At 37.9% G+C, this 19,018-nt stretch overlaps 1 protein-coding gene across 2 annotated transcripts in view; it reads left to right on the forward strand.

The window, feature by feature from the left end:
• Positions 1–18,478, forward strand: part of CACUL1 (CDK2 associated cullin domain 1) — a 47,881-nt gene extending 29,403 nt beyond the window's left edge. For both annotated transcript variants that reach the window (XM_065638863.1, XM_065638864.1), the window contains 4 exons: positions 8,609–8,698; positions 10,935–11,073; positions 14,311–14,354; positions 15,493–18,478. In XM_065638863.1, the coding sequence (XP_065494935.1) occupies positions 8,609–8,698; positions 10,935–11,073; positions 14,311–14,354; positions 15,493–15,533 (314 nt within the window). In that variant the 3' untranslated portion in view covers positions 15,534–18,478. The remainder of the gene's footprint in view (positions 1–8,608; positions 8,699–10,934; positions 11,074–14,310; positions 14,355–15,492) is intronic.
• The last annotated feature ends 540 nt before the right edge of the window (positions 18,479–19,018 follow it).

Here is a 19,018-nt window from a genome sequence, read left to right on the forward strand (position 1 = left end):
CTTTACTTGCCAGTGTCATTAGCAGAATTTGGTACTGTTTCCTGATACTTGATACAGATTTGGTTCAATGGAGAAGTGTTTTTTTATTATGGGGTGGGGGGGGAAAAAGAAGGTTTTGAGTGGGTATGTGTAGGCAATTAAAGTCAGTGAAATTGTGGTCTGTATAGAGAAATGGAATCCTGGGGCTGTTTTTCAAAGAGATGCTGCAGCTGCCACTTCAGTGAGTAGCAGCATGTCTTCACTATTTTGAAAAGAAACAACAAAATTGGTTTAATCAGTTTGTGATCTAGACTGGGAGGGCAAGGACAACATCTCTTGCTCTTGAAATGTGTTGCTATGTTTTTCATATGAAGGGTTTTTTGTTTGTAGTATCTTATCATTCTATTAGGGCCTGGAAGCTGGTGTTTCTATTTGAAGTTGTGTTCAGGAAGGGCTGTAAGTACATTTCAGGCTCATCTGATTTCAGAAAAAGTTCCTGCTCCACTTCAAAAGATGGGGAAAAAAGAAAGAAGAGCAGTGCAGCACAGATCTCTTCCTTAGCGTTTGATCTGGCTCAAAGTCCCTCTGGTTGCGTCTGCCCTGGTCCCTGTGCTGCGTGGTCAAAGGCACAAAGATGCAAAATTAACTCAAGGTGCAATGGTCTCTCTGGTGGGAGCACTTACCTGAGCACTTTGTTGCAGAAAATAGAGTGATTAAGGTGTGGATTCAGAAGAAATATCGCTCAAGTGAACTTGACGTGGACAAATTTTGCCTGCACTAAGTCTTTTTTTTTTTTAATAGAGAAATTTTGTTGTTGGTTTTGTTTGTTTTTTAGTTAAAAAGCTATCTAGAGCACTTCTGAGCACTTATAATTTTTAATGCATTTACTTGATAATGCACAGATCCATGAGCACAATTGTGTTTGTGAAACACTTTTACACTCACACATATTTATCCAGTCAATGCTCTTCAAATTAAAGTGGATATATTTGACCCAAGTGAATATAACCTGATTATTTTCCTTACAAAGCCAAAGCTGGCTGTTGCCGATAACACTGCTGTATTAAATGGCTTGTGAGAAGTTGCTATGTGCAGAACTACTTAACTGGATGTAAAAAGCAAAGATGTAGCATCTTGTTTACAAGAAGCTTCAGAGATGGTGGGGGGAAGATGCAGATAATATCCCTTGTCCCTAGGGAAAGGGAGAATGTTGTCTGTGTTCCTGCTAGAGTTCCACACGATGTGGCTTATAAGCAGTAAAAATCAGAAATACTTGTTTGTTTTTTCCTTATGCAGCCACTGTCTGTTGGGGTAGGTTAGACCTGGGTTTCCTGGGCTGTAATCTCAGTTTGTCATCTCCCTGTTTGTTCTTCAGTCCAGAAGAATGGCAGCTATTGCAAAATTTATCTGTCTTCAGTGATGAAAATGCATAACAGCTCCTGAAACTACTTCTAGTACTTGCAGTAGGTAAAATTCAATGGGAGAGAATATTTGCAAGTAACTGCTATTCTTTTTTTTAAATTATTATTGGCAGTTTAGTGCCCCAAACAAGCTCACTTTTAAATGCAACAGAAGAGAAAAGCTATTAACAGCGTGCTGGAATGGATGTTTGCGTGTTCCCATCTTTGATCTACTCTGTCAGGAATAGATCATAGGAACAGGTCCTTTTAATCCAGAGAAAAAGGAAACCTCTTAGACCATGGTGAAAATGCAATAGAATAAATAGAGCCTAGGACTTCACAGCTCTTAAAATTGTTATCAGGATCCAAAGTGATAATATGGGTTGTGAATGAGGCAATTCTCTGAAATTCACTGTTTCAGAACTAGAACATGGGTTGGAAAAAACACATGAAATTCAGGCAAAATTATTATCTAGGATTAAAGCACTAGATCTCGGCTGCTGGCTGTCTTAGTTTTTTGTTCATGGTATATATCCAGATAATTACAGAATTAGCTACTGAAACGTGAGGATACAGAGCAGTTCCCTGTATGTAGATTCTAATAGTACGTAGGTAATTATTGTATGCAGTTCTTGATGTCAGTGCTTGTGTGAGTTCAGAACTAAAACCCAGTGTAAAAACGTATCGTGTGTGTTCACCAGAAGTAGCAGCTTCTCTCATGGTTTTCCAAGAAAAAATTCCTTGTAAAAAGTCTGGAGGAAGGGGAGGAATCGTAACCTATTTTATTATGTTTACAGTTTCTAATTAGTTACTGGGAAAAACTTTTCTCTGAAGATTTTTGCATACGGCAGCTTCATTTCTTCCCAGTTATGTCACTTGGATTCAGCTGAAGAAATCTTGCTGCTCCATTTTTTTAATTTTTAGGTTTTTATTGGAGGTATATTATAGCTTAGTAGAAGGGCTGTTTACATTGGAAAAGCTTTTCCTTTATAAAGATGGCAGGAAAGCTGTTTCCATTGCGTTGATGCTTTCTGAAAAGTACCACAAAGGTTGACTGGAAAGTTGGCGAAGGTTGCTGACAACTTCTGACGATGAAGTTGTGCAGTTGTCCTTTTTGCTTGCAGCAGGTACAATTTTAATACAAAATTACAGAGAATAAAGCAGATTATAACCGCTGGAGGTTTCCTTGCAGAGGGTTGCCTGGTGTTTGTGCAGAAGAGGCTGTGTTTCCATATCTGGCTTTTGTTTGTGCACAGCCCAGGAGAAGAGGAGCAGCACAGAAGACTGAGAGAAGGACTGTGATTGATGCCACGTTTGCAGCTACAACAGAGAACACGGGTTTTATTTTGACATGTTGGGGTTTTTACTTTACTCCCCATGCCTCACCCTTTGGCAGAGATAGTCAATCCAATCCATCTTCTCTTTGTCGTTTTCCCTGCTGTAGTTGGCATTTTTTTTCCCCCTCCGTTTTGACATGTGTCTCAAGTGATCTGCAAATTAGAAGCAAGCTGTCATTGCCTTGACCCACAAACTGCAGAGAAAATCCCCTGAAAAGGGAGCAAAACACTTGACACAAAGTGTCAAGTAGCACAAGACAAAATACTGATCTATTCCAGTATATTTGTGCCAGACTAAAATGGGGTGATTTCTGTTAGAATTCCTCTACAACAAAAAACTATTTTCCTTCTTCCTGGCTATAAAGCTGTTGAAATACTAACTCTTTGGGGGGCAAGAGGGTTCTATAGCATAAAGGATCCTTTTAGAGATATAAGGAAGGGATGTGTTTATTATTAAGTTCTTCACTAGAAGTATGTTTTAGAGATTTTTGTGCATTTAGGGGATTGTGAATCTGTTCAGTGTTTAGTTTCTGGCTTATTCTACATAGGCAAATAGTTTAATCCCATTACTTCCACTTCAGATTCCCATTCAACCTTAAAACAACATTTCCTTCCTTCTTGTCTTCATTCCAAATATTGGTAGTCACAAAAAAATCAACGACACTGTGTTCTGCATCTTTTCCAACGTGCGGGGATTTGGCAGGGTTAAGCAATTGTATTGTAACCATATTGGAAACCATAGAGTTACCAAGTATATTAGAATACGCTTGTATTCTTTAAAGAACACTCAATCTACACACAAATGTTGTCACTGAACTGCACTTTTCATTAAAGAACTACGTTATTTTAAACAGTTGTAGCTGTTTTTCTTATTTTCCTTGTTTCATGTTAAGTTGCAGCACCTCAAAGTAAGGCAGTTTTTTAATTGGAAAATACAGTCTCAGATAATGACTGTAATGTTTAATCTGGCTCTTTGGTAGAGAAACAGGAACAATGTTCCCATTTCCATAAGCCTTCATAAAATCGTAAACATGAAAATATCACCTTATTTTCCAGTTATAGAAGTCCAAAAGTCCGTATTTCTACGTTTATAGCTTTGTTTTTCATATTTATTCAGGTTACAACACTGAATATTTTCCATGTGATTAAGACTTGGAATTTTTACTCCACAGCATTTTTATTAGGTACTTCATAAAGCTTTTGGGCTATGTAATGAATATTTTAAAAGTAATCTATGGCTTTATTAAAGGCGTAGTGGCAAACACCTAATAATAAATACGACTTTTGTGGGTTTTTTCTAATGTAAGTTTTAATTCATTACAAATTTTTGAAGAATTTAAGTTGCTAAAAATTTATTTTTAGTTCTGTTTAAAGGAAAATAAAAACCCAGAATCATGAAGAGTTTGATGTAACTGCAAATGTGAGGGTTAAGCCAGAAGGGACGTTTTCATGCAAAAGGCTTTTGAAGTTTTAGATCAATAGTTAATGCGTACAAATTGTACCTGGGTTAAAGTAATGGAAAGGTAATATGTGATCAAGATTTATTGGCCAATTTAATAATAAAATAGGCAGTAGGTTAATACAACAACAAATGCACAAACACAGAAAGGAACAAAAACCAACAGAAACCAAACCAACAACCAAAACCCAACAATGACAAAAACCCCACAGCAAAAAACAAACCAACTAAAACAAAGACACCAAAAACAACAACAAAAAACCAACCCCCCAAAACAACAAACCTCCCCCAAAACCTCAACACAAAGCAACAGCTCACGTACACTTGTGTAAGGGCTCCAGTCCTGTGCAAATATCAAAGTTGTTATTCTGCAAAATAATGTAAATATTACATACGTATTGGAATTAAGTACTAGAGAGCACGATTTGTACGGTGGGATAAAGATCTCTGGAATACATTTGTTGTATTTTCTAGCTTCATTAAGCCATCAGTTCTGCTTCTGCTGGAGGCTGGAGAGCAACAGCTGAGTAACACTTCGTTTTGGAAGCTGTTAGAATTGCTTTTAATGGGAATACGATGTATAATTTTAAGTGTGTCATTGAGTAATTACAACTTTGAATACATTTGCTGAAGCCATACTTACATGTGATTTGTTAAAATAGTTTACATTGAAGTTCTGTTACATTACTGCAAAGGGAAGAAAAGAAAATCATGTGCACTAGCATGCAAAAGTTTCACTCTCCTGCCAGAAAAATTACATCTTTGCTCAGTAAAAGAAATCTATTTTGAAATGAATGTTGAAAGAAAGATTTTTAGAATAGCTAACTTTTAGATTTTGCCAGTGAATCTTGAGTTCTGAACAAGGGAGTTTGAACTGGTAAGATACCATCACTGCTCCTGGAATTCCTGGTGTCCTGGATCTTGCCTCATGTACCCACTGTAATTATGAAATAGTTTAAACCTTCATCGAGGGACAAGCTGCTTCAGTGTGACTCTGCAATAATGCAATAACGTGGTTACTGCAGAGTACCTGAAGTACTGCAGGTTCATACCTTGTTTATTCCAATATAGTTCATCCACCATTCCTCAAAAAAAAGTCCTGAGGCCATTCTGGGTATTGTCTTACCTCAGTTCAACAATATTTCAAAGCATCTTGTATCTTTTTGCACTCAAAGCATTTCATCATGGGAACCCACGTGTCTCTTCTTTGATTCTGCTGTGAGTTATTTTCAGGACTATTTGCAGGTTAATTAACTTCTTTGCATATTGGTTACTCAGTCTGTAAAATGCCATCTTGGTTCATAAACACCGAGGTGGTCAAATCATATCATAGTGTCATTACCACTGTCATTCACCTGAGGTTTAGTTTTATTCTGCCTCATCCTGATCCGTCTTTGTAAATGCCGTGGGGTAGAAAGAGTCTTTGCAACTGCTGTGTTGTAGAGTCTCATTAATTGTTATAATAAAGGAAGAACCAAAGCCTTAATATTTGGAAGTGTTTTGTAAGATTGTAAAATAACAACAGAGGTAACTTAGTGTGACTGGCACAGCTGTTTCTATCCCTTTGGTTTCAGTGAACCTCTCAAGAAGTAATATAGGATTGAAGGGTTGGGTAGATTTCATTGCAAAACTGAAGATAAATTTGTGTGTGAAGGAGTTTTACATCTTTTATATGTTTACGTCTTTGTCTATAAACCTCCACTGAGGTTTCTTGGATCTATCCAGAGAGAGGAGTCCTGTCATTCTTATGGAAATCATTCTGAAAATACATATCCGCCAGCAATGCTGTTCGTCCTTCAGCTGTTGATATATAGCTTTTGGAAAAGGTGTGGGCTGGATTAATTTATACCGTATGGTTTAATGACCAGTCTGTTCTTTTAGTTTTCTTTAGTGAGCAACAGGAAATATACGCCATTGCTTTCTTACATTGTTGTTGAATATAATACCATCATGTTTGTTTTTACTGACCATAAATCAGGAGTGAGCGATTTCAGTTTCCATTGTTGCATGTGGTATAAGCAGTTGCAGAAAAAAGATAAATGCTAATTCCTGAAGCTGTGGTGAAGTGATGATGAAGATGTTTCTGTAGGATTGATCTTCAGGAGGATTCTTCCACTGATTTATTAATGAAGTCCCTTTCTCACACCAGGCGATATGGTCAGTAACCTGGAACAGAAACAAGTGGCTGCTCGTTTTACTTGCTTTATATTGCAAATATATCCGTTCATGTTATCTCAAAGGATCACAACTGAAATGAGCTTTATGGGTGAAATATTGCATGTTTATAATGGTGAACTATACTCAAGATGTGGACTATCCTCCGAAACTGTTGCTTTTACAAATAATGCTCATGGTCAGCAGCTCGAACACGTTAAGGGGGTGCCGTGGGGGTTTCATTAGCTGGAAGGGAAGGAGAAAGATGGGAGCATCTCGCACGCCCAACATGTCTCCGGTACCACAGGCCGCCGGTCTGGTATGCTCATCACCTCTTGTCTTTGATCCATATATACCACAAAATAAATTTTTTTGTCTCTGCCATCTACTTCTCCTATGTTATTCAAAAAAACAAAAGCTGCAAGACGACAGTAAGCATGACTGTGTGCTCAGGCACTGTGTTTCAGATCTCATCCGTAGATGGAATAGATGTGACCTGCGATTTTCCATTTACTCAGGGAGATCCAAGCAGTCAGATGCCCTCTAGTTCTGCGGTTGTGGGCAGCTTGTGTTAACGCTTGGGTTTGTCCCCAGAGTGACTCCGAACAGCTGCTTGCTCTTCCACATATGCCCTGTATGTATACATTTATATAAAGTAGCTTCTGAAATATTTTCAAATGGCTCTTGCTAGTTATAACTTGGATACTACTGCAGAACACAGTTTTCAGTTTATCAGGAATAAAATCAAGAAGCTGTGTTGATTGAATTACTATTTCACATCTATTAAAATTTTGAAGTGACTTTTATTTCTGGAGTTTGTGGCCTTTAAATCAGTATTTTTAGGCTTATTCTGTTTTAAATAATTTGTTATATGTAGCTTTGGAACATCACTTGGTGTCTACATATGAAGAAGAAATTTGGATGCTTTACAGATCTATTGGTGAAGCTTATGCTGAAGTAGCTACAGCCTAACTAAATATATGTATGTAAATACACATGTTGTATGGATTGTGCATTACTGTCTGCATATCTTCCTTATAAAGCATCATCCCCTTTTAAATGTTATGATTTGCAACTTTCCTGGCTGCCAAGAGGGCTGTTTAAAAACTCTTTAGGAAAGAGGCTGTAAACATGTTATTACAAAACAAATCACAGGCTCTTACCCCCTCAAGGCTTCAGCTGAAAGGATCAAGCGCTTTCGAGATGGTTCTTTGTAAAATGAATTCATCTATAGCAGTGAAATGTAACCACTTTCATTACTTGGAGATTAGAAAAAATACTTCCTTTTTAATCTCCCTATTACACAAGCCATTTAAACAGCTACACAAAGAGAAGAACGTGCTGCCAATGATTTTTCTTTTTATGGCAAGTACTGCAGCGACAGATGCTGAAGACCGAACTGGTGAAGCTTTAAAGATTAAAAACCAGAGTCTACAATGTAAGCACAAGAGATACAATTCTACCTAAAGTGTGTAAGAGCAATTTCTCCCCTGCATAGTGGGCACAGAACGGTGTGTGTACTGCTCAGCTCCTTTGTAGAAGCATAAAAACTGAAAGGCAGCAGTTGGTTTAAGCCGGATTTATTTTTTTGTTTGTTTCTGTAATTCAGATGGATTTGCAAAACTCAGATAAATACAAGGCAGGCTGAAGGTCTGGATATTGTAATATAAGCAGTAAATCTGCTATTGCCAGGTTTTTCCACAAGAGGAAGATGCAATTACTGCAATGTTTACTCCAGAAAATACCAAAAATGAAATAGAAACGTTCACTTGTGTTTAAAAGAACAACTTTTCATATTTGATTTTTACTTCTTTTTACACTACTTATACTTCATTAGTAGAATTTCAATCCAGCCTTACTTTTATGTGCAAGATGCTAAAAACCGTAAAGCGAGGATTTTTGGATCTCCAGGTGTTCAGCATGCTCAGTATAAGAGTGCTTCTAAAAATAAATTGTTTACTTCAGTTCTGCACCTGAATACCTAGAGCCATCATTTGGTTGGTTTTTCCTCAACTCCATTTACCTATCTGAAAACAGATGAAAAATAAGTTACTTAACATTTTCATCATACATGATTTGAACAGAATATTTCTACTTAAAGGTGATGTTTTGTTACTCTTGAGAATTAGGTTGTCAAACAGATACCTGGCTGTTTCCTTTGTGAGGACGTCAGATAACAAAAAAGCACAACTACTGTATTTCTTTGATCCAGAAACGTATGTGTAAGAGCCTGTATTTCTTGATTAGAAAAATAGCTAATTCTCTTAATTTTATTTCAGCTTTACTCTTGGAAGCTCAGTCAACGCCGTTTCAAATAACTCCTTCAACCATGGCGAATATTGTGAAAGGCCTGTATACACTACGACCAGGTAAAAAAGACAGAATATTTCTAGGAGTCCCTCATACTATAGTTGTGATATGTTTTCCTAAATGTGTACGCAGTCACTGTCTATGTAATTCACATTTAAACATGGCAGAAGTTTAGAAGTATTGAAATGGTGAAATTTATATTGTGAGTCACGCTTCAAACGGCCATGACATGAGGTGAATGACTTTCTTTTATAAAGTCATTGTTTGGTTGGTATTATTTCATGGAAGAGCTTAATTTAAGCTCTTCTGCAACATCTTCTGCAACAACCGTTATCTTGAGAGCAAAATGGTGTTGCAGGTTTTAATCAATTTTGTACTGAAATCTTTGGTTCTGTAAATTTTAGAGAACTGACTAGAGCTCTAGCCTGTGTTTGAAAAGACTTTAGAAACAGGAAATATTCAAAATATCCATAAATAAATGGTACCCGTGTCCTTTTCTTTTACAGTACTGATACTTTCTTCTTACCTTGGTGTGAGTGAGAGAAGGATTGTGTCTGAGCTTCAGTTGACTTTTACTTTGCAATCCCCATTTATAGAAATAGAAATGAGGATGGGAAAGCTTTACAAAAAAGCTTTAGTGCAGTGTTTAGCATGCATACAAGCCAGAAATGTGGTGGACCCTCCGTTTACAAAATGCCTGATTAAGTGCTGTTAGTCAGCAAAGGGTTATTTTTACAACTTCAAAATTAACATCTTACCATCCTTGTTAAGGCAATACTAATTTAATTTTTACAAACTGTTCAGTACCAAAGGAAGAAGGGTGTATATATAGGTATAATTCTTTTGAAAGCAGCTCAGGGTGGTTTTCTTGCACCACACTTAATATTGTAGGTGATGGACTTGTCATGTCCCAGTTTTCCATTTTGGATGATCCCTGACTTGCTGTGTACTTCACAACAATACTGGTTTGGGTTGGAATTGTGGGCCTAATTGGATTTTGAATAGTTGTCTTCTGTCTGTAAGATCTTTTAGTATGAAAATTTGTTCCTGCAGTTGTGGTATCTGCTTCCCACAGCTGGGTAGGAATAAAATTTTTCTTTGTCTCCGCCATCATCAGGATGTTGGTTTTTTGACGTGGATTTAACCTGAAATACTTGTCTCACCTACAACGATCTGGCAGTGGCATGAAATACGTACCACAGTATTTCACGTTGTGAATTCCAAGTGTTGGGCTAATGGTTGGACTTGATGATCTTGAAGGTCTTTTCCAACCAAAATGATTCTGTGATGAGGGAGGGTAGTGCATTGTTTTTTGTTTAAACCATATGTACGCTAGTAATGATTATTAAGTGAGTTTGCTGATTGAAATAAAAGCTGTTGAAGCCTGGCGTCAACCAGGTGACCATATGTGGGAATTGGATAAAAGCTCGTGGTGTGCCCTAGTGAATGTATTTAAAAGCATCCCATTTTTTCCAAGTAAAGATGAAGTTTAAGATAACTGCTACAACCTCTGGACAGTCTGGCTTCAGAAATACTTGTGGAGTATTTGTTTTTCTTAGAACTTCTTACACAGTTGCAATAAACCCAGTTTTCATCCTTTGCTCAGTCTTCTGCGTTTCTTATCAGCCTAGAAGCGGCTTTAAGGTAAACTGTGTTGCTTCTGTAAGGCAGTGTTCAGTGTAGTGAAATTAAATCACATTTCTATCCTGAAGCTGAGCTAATACAGTTTAGAATTATATAATGAACATTAAAAAGTGTTCATCTGAGCTTTGGAAGATCAGTGAGAGAATTGCATTAATTCACTTGAAATGGGTAATGGAGAAGCAGGGTTATATGTTGATATTACTGTGCTTTCTAGAAATAAGGCTCAGGGAAGAGAGGTGTAAATTTTGTGAACAAGCTTCCCACAATAAAGTGTTACAAATGATCTGATTATCAAGGTAAGTTTGCTGATTATCAGCGGTACTCGAGAGTGTCCTGAGCCTCAGCAGCCCCTGTGAGATGCAGCAAGAACTGAATTTCAATTTGCTCACAAGGTCGATGACCAAAGAAAACAGTAGTTCCTTTATCTACATTTAAGCATTTAACAGTCTGACTATTTTTTCTGCTTTAAGGTTTGGTTTCTGTGGGTTTAGGGGATGGTTTTGGTTTGTTGTTGTGGGGTTTTTTTGTTTGTTTTTTGTTCGAGATCCTAAAATGTATTCAAAATGGAGCAAAGTTACATCTGTCAAAGAGTAAAATTTTCACAAAAGATCTGTTCCACATGTTTTGTTGTTGCTTTCCCTCTTCTTACAGAATGGGTACAGATGGCACCAGCTTTGTTTTCTAAATTCATCCCAAATATTCTACCCCCTGCTGTGGAATCTGAGCTTCAGGAATATGCTGCTCAAGACCAGAAACTTCAAAGAGAGCTTATGCAGAATGGATTTACGAGGTAATGATTATTAGTCTTCAGTAGTAATTGTGCTGGACAGTGCTGAAATAATTTAAGTTAATGAAGAACCTTCACAGCTCAATATCTGAAATATGGCCTTATTTTCCACACATTTTGAGCAGTACCAACCTGGCAGATGGTACCAAAGAGCAAATCATCAGAAGTCTTCAAATATTTTCGTGTAACAGATTGCTTAAAGTTCATGCCACCCTGTGTTTTCATTGTGCTTCTAATGCACGATCATGCTCTTGTTCAGCCTTTACTTTGACCTTATATTTTCTGATTTTTTTTTTTTTTAATTTCATGTTGCTTCTGAAAATGTCAGTTGACAACTTCTCCTTATTCCACTTTCAGAGCTATTTATACAGTCAAGGTGTTTATTTTAAATACACATTTCTCTTCTGAGAATTGAAGAACAAACAGTAGAAGTGACAGTGGAAAATTTTCATCATGTTAATTTTCATATTAGTGATTCTGGGCTGTGCCTGTTGCTCTGGGCTCCTTGTTTAACTGCCTAGATGGAAGCACAGCAGTGGGACCAAGCGTGAGGAAACTGTCGTGCTCTGATCCCCAGAGGTTCCTTTCTGTGGGGATAAATCATCCTTCCTATTATCTGTGCAGCTGCAGCACTGAAAACCTGGTCCTGTAGTTTAAACACACACTAAATGTGGGTATGTTTAGTGTTAGACGTACTCCTGGATTTCACACTCGTGTAGTTTTCCGCGAAGGTAATCTCTCTCTTCAAAGTTTGGTAAATTATTGAGCTTCAGAACTCTACTACTGACCTAAATGCAAATGGTATTGTAGACTCATTCCTTGTAAGGCTTTCTGTTGAGCAGAAAAAATTTTGATAGATTAGCGTGAGTTAGGATACTAAAAATAAAACCATAAGAGCTTGGGCTGAGAAAAGTGGTGCACTTGGCCCAAGAAATAGAAGTTTGAGACTGTTTGTTTGAAACTGAGTAGGTATATAATGCTGACAAAAGAAGGAAATTTACAGAAAACAAACAAACAAACAAAAGGAACATTTTAGTTTTGTCTAATTTTCAATCTAATTAATTCTGTAGGTGGCTTATAGTAGTTCTGCAGACAATCGCATTTCACTAGTTACATGCTTCGTAGAGAATTAAAAATGAAGTTTCAAGTAGTAACGATCCATATCCACGAAAACAATTCATTTTGGGAACATTTTTCCTTCAGTATCTGAAAATAAGACAGGCTTGTCAGCTTGACTGTGAAGTTCTTTGGCTGGTGCTCTATAAAAGGAAACAAAGGGTACTGACCATTGCAAAAGCTGGTTGCCTCTGTGGTTCCCCTCTTGGTAAAAACTTCATGGAATCTTCAGAATATATTCTAGCAACTCCTGTTTTATGCAGAAAAGTAATTGTCTAGCACTGTAAATAATACAAATCCATAGGAAACTGTTTCTGTCCTGTGGGGACAAAGAAATTAAGGCTTGAGGGAGGTCATACAGGGAAGAACAAAGTAAAGGTTTCTGTGTCACGTATTGGTTGCAAAGTCTAATTTCTAAGAGTTCCTCTTCCTTCTGGCTTTCTGAGTACGTGATCTTCTGGGTATTGGACATGTGAAGAGTTTTGATATGTCTTGTAGGTTTAGAAAATTGTCCCGCCCTAACCCATGCTTTGGTGCAACTGCTATTTCTATCTAGCTCGCTTTCAATTTATTACATAAAAATGCAAAATAAACCTTCACAGTGGCATAACTGATCAATGTATTTTGCAAACCACATTTGTATGGTTTTACTGCCGGGGAGTCAGTGCAGTCTGGTAAACGTGGAGGTTATATAAAGTGTTAGAGTCTGTCATCATGGAAAGGGCAGAGGTTAAAGAAAACTGAAGTACAGGTGATATAATTTGCTACCTGGCATTTTGAAGTGGTATTTGAAATGCGTTCTTCCTTGAAATGTATTTGAAGAAGTAATGTGCTTCTGCTTGTGTTCAGGAACACGGATTGTATTTATTTATAACCTTTTCAGAATTGTTCTGAGGTTCCATTCCTACGTGTATAGCTGTATATGTATGTACAAAAGGGTTGTTTATCTCTTTTACGAAGGAGTGTACGAAGGCTATTTGCTTCTGGGCTGGCATGAAATGTCACCTCTTCTCCTATAATTGTGCCAAAAAATGGTGATGTCTTTGCTGCTGCACTTCCTACAACAATAACCTTGAGGAACACAGCACAGTGAGGTGTCTTCAGCAGCACTGATGGCATATCAGGTTCTACTTGAAATAGTCAGGTTGTCAAAACATTAAATACTATTTGCTGCAGAAAGTAGGAACACAAGCCAGTTGCCTGGCAGTATTGCTCTTGAGAAAGACCTTAATCAAGTCATACACAGCAGGTCCATCACTTTAAGAGTCATTTCAAGGAAGAACACTTCATATTAGTAGAGAAAAAAATGTTCTACCAACTTCCAGCAGATAAAGGTTAAATTATAACCACTGTGATGAAAATATATTGGAATCTCTCTTCCTTATATGACAGTTTCAATAGCGTATCTATCATAGTGAGAAACTTGTGAAACAGCAAGATTTACCAGCTTTAAGAGCCTGTGTGCACAAGAATAAAAGGAAAAAATGTTTTCCAAATAGATGGGAATTTGACTTTGGGTTTTCAGGAGCAATGTTGTCAACCAGTGTTTATAAAGCTTTAGTTATTTATTTAAATCTTGTGCTTGAAGAGGAAGTGCTGTCAGCTCATATTTGGTTAGAGTCTCATTGCTGGGTTTTCAGGAGCATCTTACCTTTTTAGATTGATAGATGCAGAGTTTTTTATGTAGTTCTCTAAAGCTTGGTTGAGGAGTTTGAGTTAAGGAAAACAATTCTATGCATGACTTAAGACTGCTCTGCATATGAGCAATTTTCCTCATCTTCATTTTGTAAAAAATTATCTTATAAGATCAAACCTACTGTCTTTGACAGAAGGATGAACTAGTTAAATCTATAAAATCTAGCTTACATTTCTGTTTTAGTAAATCCAGAATCCCGCAGTCATGTGTTGCTACTATGTTTGAAATTTGTTTCTAAAGTCTGTAAAAGTTGATGATGACTGTGCTGAGGTATTTCACTTTTGTTTTCTGTTTTTTAAAATCATAGACTCATAAAATGGTTTGGGTTGGAAGAGACCTCTAAAGGTCATCTAGTCCAACCTGCCCTGCAGTGAGCAGGGACATGTTCAACTAGAACAGATTGTCATGAAAATACTTTTCTTTCCTAGAGGTGACCAGTCACGCAAGAGAGCTGGAGAAGAGTTAACTTACAGTGAGTATGCATCTCCCTGCCCACCGGTGTCCTGCTGTCCTCGCTGGTTTGGGCACACAGCTCCTGGTGGACTTTGGAGTTCTTGGGGCTGTTGAGGTGTCAGAGGCTGCTCCTCCACATGTAGCTCAGTCTTCCAAAGGAATCTTTACCATTCCAAGTGAAAATACAGTCTTCTTAGACCTAGAGCCTGGCTAACTGTGCTAGAGTTCCACAGCCACCCGTAAGGTAGTAAGATATCCAAGCTACCGAGGCCAACATATTTCCACTTCACTTAAGTACACAGCTGAGGTCTTAAGGGAAAAAAACGTAGTTGTCCCAAGTCAGGATACATATAACAGGTAACGAAGTGATGAGCCAGGCCACCTCTGGCATAAATCGTGTGCTAGTGATGTGTTTCTGTCTGCTGACAGGAGGCACAGTTTGGAGAGGTCGTGCTTTTCAACTTGGAACCCTCAATTATGTGTCTAAATACAACCTGGTAGCCACCTGTATTGAATATTTGTCTACAAATGCTTGAGTCTTGCAGCAGGGAAGTTCTCTTTCATTTGTAGGTGCAATCTCTTGCTGCATGTTTAACTGTGAGGTTCTTCACTTCGTTACTCCCCTAATTTCCCTTGGTATAGATGAGGGGGTGAGGAGAAGAGACACAGGGAGGAATATTTCCATTCTCGGTTAGTTGCTCTACTCCAGACATCCTGAATTTGGGTGCAGTCAAAGGTCCTGCCTTCTGTGCTGATTAAATATTTGTCCAGGAGAGAATCTAGTCCCGTACGTACTAAGTCAGGGTTTAAGTACAAGGTCCTGATTGTCATTTAGCCTTGGGGACAGGGGAATAGTATCTGTTCTGGTGCTGTTGTTAACTTCATTTTATTGCATTCTTTCCACCAATTTCCTCCTGTGCTTTCTGCTGAGTATGCTTGCTTTATTTCCTACCATAAAATGTCATACAGTTTTATGATGAATTCTTATTACAACCTGAAATGAATAGGTGGATGTTTAACTGGTATATCAACTTCAGTTTACACTGTTAACATCTGCAGGCAGTGCTGTTTTGAGGGTTGATGGGGAAAGGGGGGCAAAGGACTTAAGGTGGAAGCTTAATATGAGAGAATTTCTTGAACTTTTTCTATAATTTCAGATGGCTCATCAGCCTGTGCAAGCTCCAGGGGGTACAGATAGTGAATATACTGGATCAGCTTCTCTTCCTAACCAGAACAGACACTGGAGGAGCGCAGGTGGTATCCAGAGCCTCCTTTGGCAACTGCTGATACTCGAGCTCTGACACGAACTATGCCTCAAAGAAGAGTTTTGGACTTCTTTATACGATAAAATGTCAGCTGCTGCTACAATTGGGATGACTTTGAAAGACGTGATTCTTTGGTCTGGCCTCTCAACAAGTTCATGTTCTGTGATTTTTGTGAGGAATGCACCTTGAAAACGGTCCTTTCAAAGTAGAAATGGGCAGCTGAAATCAGCAGCTTCCAGAAGTGTTAGAATGGAAGAATCCTTTTTGCACTCTTTTCTTAATATTAAGGACATTCTTAAAACTAGTTAACACGTCAGTGTATTAGTTTTTAAACTTCAAGGTATTTTCTGGAGCTTTTACTTAAATAATAAGAATAAAATTTTGTTATTTTGCAATATTTGTTCATTAGTTTAAAAATGGTCACCTTTAAAGAGTTGGTCCCATATAAATGTATCTTCCTGTCAGGGAGTTTTAAATTCCAGATTTTTCTTTTAGCTCTTTTCTTTGTTAACTTTGTATTTTGAAATCTGTTTTCCTGTGTGTTTTTACTCTGTGCCTTCAGCTTGTGCACTTTGCAACTTTATAGACCATATTTTGTTACTGCAAAATGTGTTCTTGAGGAAAAACTTGACGTGAACAAACATGCTGTAAAGTTGCACTTTTCTCTTGCGTTAATGGGAGGTGAATTTGAGAAAAAAAGTTGAACCTATCACTATCACTAATCGTGACTTGGAAGTTTGTCCCCTTTTATTTTTCATGCGTATTAGTGTTTAATGCTGGGACCAACTCTTGTAGAACCCCTCTCATTGACTTTTCAGTGACTTCCATAATTGCAATAGATTGAGGTGTGAATTCCAGACTGAATGAAATACTAAGATGTGTTTGATGCTGTGCTATGTAGAAATATTTGGGGCAAAATTCTCTGGTTTTGTAGGCCTGCAAAGTGCATTTCTGTCAGCACGAACCAGACCTGCAGCTGGTTGATCAGTGAACAGTGGCACCTGTCCAAGGTCACTTTGTGGCTCCTGTGCCATTTCTCCTGTCCCGGGGACGCGATGGGGCTGGGAGAGTGGATGTTGTTGGCATCGGGGAGCTGAGGAGCGGCGTAACGCGGGCATGTGTACCCATCGGCCCCCGCTTCCAGTCTGGGGTAAACCCAGCTGGAGATCCAGCTGAGCCCAGTTCCAAGAGATCTGGACCTATGGTCTGAATCTTAATGATTGTGACAGGGGCTTTAATCAGTAGTATGGCTAATGCGATTCTTTCCTGAGGGGAGAAACATACTTGAAAAAGCAGATTGACTACAGATGTTTTTGTTGTTTTTGTTTTGTTTGGTTTTTTGGGGTTTTTTTTATTACTATGGATTCATTTTTTATCACCTTTAGTTACAAAGAGAAATGAGTGGGTAATATAAAATCTTTCTGAAGTGAAACAAAAGTTTGTTCAGTTTTGTCTTGCACAGCTCTTACGCCTGTTCAAAAAAAAACTACACACAAAAAACCCCCACAAGCCCCTTTATGCTTGTGTGACTTCATTACACAATGCAGGAAAAAAGATAAAAAATACATGCGGCAGGGACAATATTTCTTTTTCATTCTGTTTTGTAGCCAGACTTCATGTAAATGAATTTAATTCTATCAGTTTCACATCAGCCACTTTGGCAATGCTGTTAGTTTGGGGAGTGGGCAGGGGGAAGAATGCGGAGGACACTTCTGTGATTGACAGATTAAAATCTGATTTACCCGTATATTTCTTTGCATATTCACAAAGCCTATTTGGTTTTGAGGAAGTTTTTTCTTTTCAAGTTAAAAATGAATGCTTCGGTGTTCTGTTTTCCATGCAGAGCAACGCCAGCAGTCTGATCTCATCCCCAGCAGTGGAAAACCAAACCACTCTGAGTTGGGATTTTCAAGTGTTGATAGTGTTTGCTTCAGCTTTGCTACCAGCTACTTAAGTTGAGGCAGAATTAGACAAAAACAGGGGGGTTGAAAATTTTCCTGAAGAACACAGTGGAAAAGTCAACAAAGGATGATAGGGAACGAAAAATGATTTGCCAGCTTCCAGATTTTTTTAAATCAGTTTAGGCTTTAAACAAAAATAAAATCTCTGATAGTGTCCTTAGCTTTAAAAATCACTGTTTGCTGAAATGCCAATATTCTTGAGTTAAGAATAGATACATTAACCGAATTTGGTTAAAATGTGTTTACAATATCATTCCCATTCTTGTTCACCTAATACAGTAATCAAGCTCTGTCATCTTTGTCCAGTGATCACAATGTTTTTCTGTTCTTAAGGTGGTTTTACTGGTTCAAGTTTGTAAAGAACATGTATTCCTTTGCTTCGTGTTTGAGGCAAGGGTTCAACATTCATTTTGCGTTGCATTATGTTTGGGACACAAACTTCTAGAACAATAATTCCATCAGAAGGTAAAGCATTCCTGTCGGTGTGGTTCACTTTGTGTGCACTGGGTAGTGCTTGGATGCTTCTCAGTCCTGTGTAGCATTCTCACTTGGCCACCATACCTGAGAAATCTGTTTGTTAAGCACTGTATTATGTTGTAAATTTGGCATTAAAATTCCTGTATGTTTTGGCATTATTAACATAATGCTGAAATATTGTCTATCTGTCAAAGACGTTATCATTGTGACTGAGCATGAAACAGAATACAGCGTACTATACTAAATTATTTTGTTTCTCTGTAAACTTGCATTTTACTTACAGTAAAACTAACTCAGCCAACTTGAGCATTGGTACTGTAAAGCCACAATTACCAACAGCATGTTCCTACCTGCAATATTTAATTTAACCAGATAACTTGTCGTAAATCTGTTGCCTCTGTAGCTTACTCTGTTAAGATTAAGCAGTAAAGTTGGTTATACAATGGGCATCCTCTTTATGTTGCACTGGTTCTATAGCCAAACTTGCTACATTAAAATATTTTCAGATTAATTTCATTTCTTGATTTGGGAAGTTGGAATATTTAAATCCATCCTGCTCACTACTGTAATACTAGGCAACTGTCAACATATGGTTCAAGGTGGTCTTTGATACAAGTGATGATGGGGGGTGCTCCATCTAGGTAAGTACTCAACTCTTCTACAGTTGGATCTCCTTGATAGCCTTCTGCAGTTGCTGAGGAAGTATTTGTGGATGAATACTTTGAAGCAAATGTTTTTGACTCCTGTTGTTTGATAGAAATATGATCAGCCAGATTTATCCCTTTTAATTTCTCCCTAATGTGACTGTTTGCTTTCTATGGGTTTTAAAAAAAACCCATAGACACCAACCACAATTAATGACTGAAAAATATTTTCCATGTACGCTATGACAACCCCAGTGAGAGGACTATTCCGTAGAACTACAGAATAATAACCAACTGCTTGGATTTGACTCCTGTCTTGAACCCAGCTCCAAGTGA

This window comes from Caloenas nicobarica, chromosome 7, assembly GCF_036013445.1.
Source record: "Caloenas nicobarica isolate bCalNic1 chromosome 7, bCalNic1.hap1, whole genome shotgun sequence".
Taxonomy (NCBI): Eukaryota; Metazoa; Chordata; class Aves; order Columbiformes; family Columbidae; genus Caloenas; species Caloenas nicobarica.